We start from the raw sequence: 6,458 nt of genomic DNA on the forward strand, positions 1-6,458 counted from the left end.
AGGGGGGTGGGGGTAGGGGGGGGGGGGGGGGGGGGCGACGGGTGTCTAGGATTTATCTCTTTTCTTTTCTTCTTCTTCTTGTGTGTGTGTGTGTGTGTGTGTGTGTGTGTACTTTTACTTATTTAGCTATCTTGGGACCTACCGAGATGATAATGTGGCTGACTTCACTGAGTTGTCTTAGCTTCTCAAGACCTGACTAAGCGCGTTGGGTTACGCTGCTGGTCAGGCATCTGCTTGGCAGATTTGGTGTAGCGTATATGGATTTGTCCGAACGCAGTGACGCCTCCTTGAGCTACTGAAACTGAAACTGTCACACGAAGATTATTCATGTTTGCCGCGGTTCCTTGTTCCAATGCCTGCATCGCTTTGTGGCAAAGAGTGGAGATGTGTCCACCGTTCTAGTTTCCCTGCAGCTTGTGTGTAGCAAATTTGGAAAGCACACTATTCGCTGTCTTCATGGGTATCGTATCAATTTAAGTGAGATCCCAGCATTTGATTATTTTTGTACACCTGTGCTCCTGCGCTCGCGACTATTTCGTATTACCTTTTCTTTTCTTCTTCTTCTTTTTTTTCTCTGTTCATTTTAACACGTTCACAGAACACACAACATAATTACTGTTTTTGTTGTTGTTGTTGTTGTTTTTAATCATTCAACTTTTCTCTTTCTGTGCTACTGGTAAACACTCGGATGTCTACTGCATCACAGTATGTTCAATAATCTTCAACTAACTCCAGACCAACATTGACATCGTCGTCTTTTTTTTCCTGCTTCATCGCACCAGACAGAGGTAGGGGTGAGGGTGGGGGCGAGGAAAAGGGAGAGAAAGAGGTATGCGCAGAGGGGGGAAAACTTGACGCTGAAGTGCCGATAGGGTCAAACGGATCCGTTTCAGAATACGTTCCCCACCAGGACAGTCAAGTGTTACATGAACCGAACCTGGTTTTAGAAAGCAAAATCTGTATGGACATGTTCGAACACAGGAAGGGGATGACAGCGATATCCACCAACCTACCCCCTTTCTCTCTCTCTCTCTCTCTCTCTCTCTCTCTCTCTCTCTCTCTCTCTCCACACACACACACACACACACACACACACACACACACACACACACACACACACGGCAATGTGTATTTGTGTGGGGGGTAGGGTTAAAAAATGACGGATCTTATAACAAACATACCAGCCTGACTTTCCATTCCCACACACTGCACTGCCACCAAACACAAGGGACGCTACCCTGCTTCTCCTTTTTCCTCGGTCTTTCGCAGGTCTGACTAAGCCCACCTTAACTTCGCTGAAAGAACTAAAGAAACAAAAGTATGCAAGAAAACAGTGTCGACTTACCCTTATTGACAACCTGCACCCCAGTCCGTGCTCTCTTCCCCTCTCCCCTCCTCTCACTCTGTTTAACAAATGATCGTGAATGGTTTTTGACTCACTTGTGTAAACAAAGTGAGTCTATGTTTTAACCCGGTGTTCGGTTGTCTGTGTGTGTGTCCGTGTGTCTGTGTGTCCGTGGTAAACTTTAACATTGACATTTTCTCTACAAATACTTTGTCAGTTGACACAAAATTTGGCATAAAAATAGGAAGAATTCAGTTCTTTCCAGTCATCTTGTTTAAAACAATATTGCACCTCTGGGATGGGCACAAAAAAATAAAAAAGGAAGCCTAATTATATGCAAACTGCATTTACTGTTATATTTATATTTTTTTTGTATTCTCTAAACTTGGCACTTTGACCTCTTATTCTGACACAACAACAAGAGGAGTTACTATTATCATTTTTTGTTCAAACAGGAACTTCTTTTGCTAAGCATGGAAGTTTTATTTATTTTGCAAATGTTTTGGTGCAGATAGTAAAAAAGGGAAATTACTCTGTAATTAATGTTAGGGGACTTAATTTGCTTTAAACTGATCTTTCTCATCTTAAACATTACATTTTGAAATTATACTCAATACATAAAAATCTTGATTTTTTTAAAAGTGTATCACAAGTGAGTCTTGAAGGCCTTGCCTCTTGTTTTTTATATAGCTATGTGTACACCTGTACGAAACAGATCGTCATGACCCCCCACCCCCTCCCACCCCAGAAAAGAGGGAAAAAACGTATGTATGCATGTATGAACTAGTACCGACGTTATCTATTGTTTTGCAGAAGCGAAACGGGCCCGGATGGAGTCAGAAGATATCGTGACGGGACCGACCACAAACCACAGCAACAGAACAGGTTCACCCCAGCGCCACCAACACCACAGCAACCACCAGCACCAGCACCAAGACAGCCCTCACCCCTACCCTCCAAGACCCCTCCCCCATCACTGCCATGGTTACGACCTTCGCCTCTCCCACAATGACGCAGCCCACGCCAGCAGCAGTGACGCCAGGACAGTGACCAGCACTGCCTACGTCACGCAGGACGCGGAGAGAGACGCGGCGAGGGGGGAAGAAGACTTGAAGAACGATTCCACCACCACCACTACCACCATCACCAGCAGCAGCCGTGAGGATCTGAAGAACCTGGGAGGGACGGAGCACAGTCCTCGACACACCAGGAGATCTTCAAACGCCATGTCCCCCAAACCTTCCTCCTTCTCCTCCACCTCTTCCTCCTCCTCTTCCTCGCCCGGCGGTCAGGGCTACGAGGAAGTGACCCACAGCAGTCCCGAGTCATCGGAGAAGACGGCGTCGGGCGGCACGTGCCGACCCCAGCAGCGCCACCACCACAGCCCGCATAGCGCCACCTTCGCCGCCGCCGCCGCTTCGGAAACCGTGAACTCCGGCATACACTCCAGGAGTCGTTCCCCACTGGCGCTGTTGTGCCGCGTGTTCCCGCACGTGCGGCGCGAGGAGCTGCAGGAGGCGCTGGAGAGGTGTCAGCACGACATCCTGCTGGCCATGGACTCTCTCCTCAACCACACCCCCCCTCCGCTGCTCACCCCTCATACCGCCGCCACCACCACCACCACCGCCCCATCGCCCGCCTCCTTCCCTCGCGCTCCGTTAGCTTCCATTTCCGCCCTGACATCGGGGGGAGAACCGGCGGCAGCGGCGCGTCGATCTTCTTCCTCCTCGGAGTCTTTGGGGCTCTTCCCTCCGGCGGCGTCCTCCTACCTGAGTCACCACCAGCACCACCCGGGGGTCGGCGGCGGGGATCTGGCTGACGTAGCTTTCAAGTCGGCCTTCTCCCCCATCCTGCCCCCTCCCCCCACCGCCCACCTGGGCTCTGTGGGCTACATGTACGCCGCCGCCGCGGCTTCCGGTTCCGGTCGTCATCTGACCTTCCTGCCTTACTCCCACCTTCTGCCCGGTCTGACGGCCCGCAGCTACGATTACAGTTAAGTCGCGGTTAAAGTTCGCTCCTCGTGAAAGCTCCAGAACACTGAAAGTTACAGTTTCAGTTTCAAGGACGTGTCAGAGCGTGCGGACGGATCCATATATGCTACACCACACCCGTCGCAAACTAACGCCAGTCAACTGGATTATGCGACATATATACCAAGATCAAGGTCTGCTGTGAAAAGAAAAGAAAAAAAAATATATATATAAGGAAGAAAAAGGCAGCAGATGCTCGACCTTCACATAAACCCAACGCGCCGGCCAGGCCTCATGTAATTGCGTTCACAGCGAAGATTCTGTTGCAGTCCTGTTGTTATTCCGCCACACATTGCGTCTGCAGTTACAGTGCACTTGCAGAACTATGCTACCAAATTGTCTGAGGCGACAGCGACACTTAAGACAGTTTCGCGGACTTGTCCAAACCTATACAGCAAAGAAAACTTAGCCTGTGCAATGAAACTGACAATTATTTTCCCCCGAAAACGGGATATAACTGCCTACGTGGCGGGGGTAAAAACGGCCATACACATGAAAGCCCGCTCGTGTACACTAGTGAACGTAGAATCGCAGCCCAAGAACGAAGAAGAAATGACAATTATAAACTGTTGAACTTGCCAGACTTTTCGCGGATACAACTCTTACGAAATAGCTATTCTACGCTCAGTGCTACAGTCACTGGGAAATCAGCTCGCTATTACATCCCAGAACACTGCGTACGAGTATTACTACAGTGGTTGTGTAAACATTTAGCACACAAACGTTGGTGTAGCTGTAACCTTTTGTTTGGACAAATTCTGTTTATTTATTCATGTGCATGCTCGTTTTATTGAGTTTTTGTCTGTATCGTTTTTTAAAGCTCGCTTTTGATGCTAAAATTTTCGATTTGCTTTTCAGATGGCAACCTTTCGGACAAAAACTTACAGTATAAACAAATAGCAAAACTTTGACATGTACTGTTTGACAATAAAAACGCAAGACGCTTTATTAAGATACGATTCTCGACATCAAACAAGAACTTGACTTGGTTACTTTGAGCAATATTATTGCAACGTATCAGATCAATGTGTGGACTGTATTAGCTGATCGATGTTTTTAGATAGTTCGTTTACACAGGCAATAGCGCAGTTGATTGTGACTGATGATGAAATACAGAAAGATTTGTTGTTAATTATATTTCATCAGACACTGATATCAGAGAAAGTTAAGATACAGCGGTGTGCCTTTTCTTCGCCTATCTTCTTGTCTGTTTCTCTCGTCTGCACTGTTGATTTGTCACGTGTGCAGATCTGTGTGTCTGTATATATCTGGCTGTGAATTCCGTCTTGTCCTTCCATTTATCTCCCGTGTCCCGTATGTCGTGACTCAGTATTTTGCTGTTAGATGCGGGTGACACATACTTGCGTGACGTTTCTTTTTATGTATGAATTATCAGACTCAAACGCACGATTGAATCTTGGCCTCCGTCACTTACTGTCTCTCAAACAAGTTGTTTCGTTTGCCTTAGTATGATTGGCTGAAAAAAGAAATCCGGAAAAAACCCACGAGTGTGTGTTGTTGTTTGCACTGTTTGTGTCTGTTTCCTCCCCACCCCTCTCTCTTTTACTCTCTCTCTATCATCTGTGTGTGTGTGTGTGCGCGCGCGTGCGTGCGTGCGTGCGTGCACGCATTTTAGAGATGGTAATTGTACTACGTTCAACTGAATGCTATGCAAACAGACAATAATGTTTAAGAATACATCGCTCCCCGGTCTCCGTGTTTGTTTGATCATTCATTCATCCATCCATCCACCTGTCTATATATTTTATTGCAATGAATAAGAGTGCAAGAATGTTTCCAGTGTGCCATTTTTCTTTCTGAGATTGAATTGAAATATAATATAGACCTTCACTTGTCCGTTTGTTCATTCGCCGGCTTATCTCTCTCTCTCTCTCTCTCTCTCTCTCTCTCTCTGTGCGAGAGAGAGAGAGAGAGTGTGTGTGTGTGTGTGCAAGTGAGAGAGAGAGAGAGAGAGAGAGTGTGTGTGTGTGTGTGTGTGTGCAAGTGAGAGAGAGAGAGAGAGGGAGAGAGAGAGAGTATGTGTGTGTGTCTGTGTGTGTGCGAGAGAGAGAGAGAGAGAGAGTGCAAGAGCTCAAACAAACAAATGGGAGGAAGACTGGAGAGGAGAAGGAAAAAGACAATTCAAACACACACGCCTCTTCCCAACCGACCACTCACATAAGTACTTTCTGCACATTATCATGACAGCATCAAATTAAACTATAATACCTATCTATCAATATAAGCTATGTCATGAACCTTTATAAGCCCTGACTCATTATTACAAATCACTGCTGTACAGTTTAAAATAAGCTAAGAAATTCATCAATATGAGCTAAGTCATACACCATTACAAAATCATATTATCACTGTTGTTAGCGTTCCGTTTCTGTCTAATAATGAAACTATTTGTTGAATAATGACAACGGCGCATGAAACGGTGCATGTGAAAAATCAGGCAATGTCACCGCGAAGACGCCGTTCTTTCTCTGTCTCTGGACCTTGCATTTGGAATGAACTTGCTCTTTCGCTTCGTCAGGTCTTCGCACTCAGCTCTTTCAAGTCTGGCCTTAAAATCCACCTCTTCACAAGATAGCCTCCCTCCCCTGCCTCTTCCTTGTCTTCAGTTTCTTCAGTTTTAGAGTCATGCATGCGTATGAATGACTGATGTGAAAGCGCTTAGATTTGTCTCTGCACAAGCTTCAGTGCTATATAAATACTATCATTATTATTATTATTATTATTATTGAGACAAATCTTATTCTCCAGTGCGTTGGGTTACGCTGCTGATCAAACATCTGCTTAGCAGATGTGGTGTAGCGTATATGGATTTGTCCGAACGCAGTGACGCCTCCTCCGTTAAAATAAAAAAAAGGAAAAAAAGGCCATATTCTCTCTCTCTCTCTCTCTCTCTCTCTCTCTCTCACGACACGCACCGCCCACACGCCCACGCCATCACAAAGCACTTCCACTGTACACAAACGGTTTAAAGTATAAACATATTACTGGACGGAAGAGTTGGAGGATAGGGTTGGGAAGGTGGGCGGGGAGTGGGGGGGGGGGAAGTGGAAGTGGGCTGGGGT

At 46.4% G+C, this 6,458-nt stretch overlaps 1 protein-coding gene across 2 annotated transcripts in view; it reads left to right on the forward strand.

Moving 5' to 3' along the window:
• The window catches only part of LOC143295525 (uncharacterized), a 13,432-nt gene extending 8,243 nt beyond the window's left edge, over nt 1-5,189 (forward strand). For both annotated transcript variants that reach the window (XM_076607254.1, XM_076607255.1), the window contains one exon: nt 2,159-5,189. In XM_076607254.1, the coding sequence (XP_076463369.1) occupies nt 2,159-3,342 (1,184 nt within the window). In that variant the 3' untranslated portion in view covers nt 3,343-5,189. The remainder of the gene's footprint in view (nt 1-2,158) is intronic.
• The last annotated feature ends 1,269 nt before the right edge of the window (nt 5,190-6,458 follow it).

The sequence above is a fragment of the Babylonia areolata genome, chromosome 20, assembly GCF_041734735.1.
Source record: "Babylonia areolata isolate BAREFJ2019XMU chromosome 20, ASM4173473v1, whole genome shotgun sequence".
Lineage (NCBI taxonomy): Eukaryota > Metazoa > Mollusca > Gastropoda > Neogastropoda > Buccinidae > Babylonia > Babylonia areolata.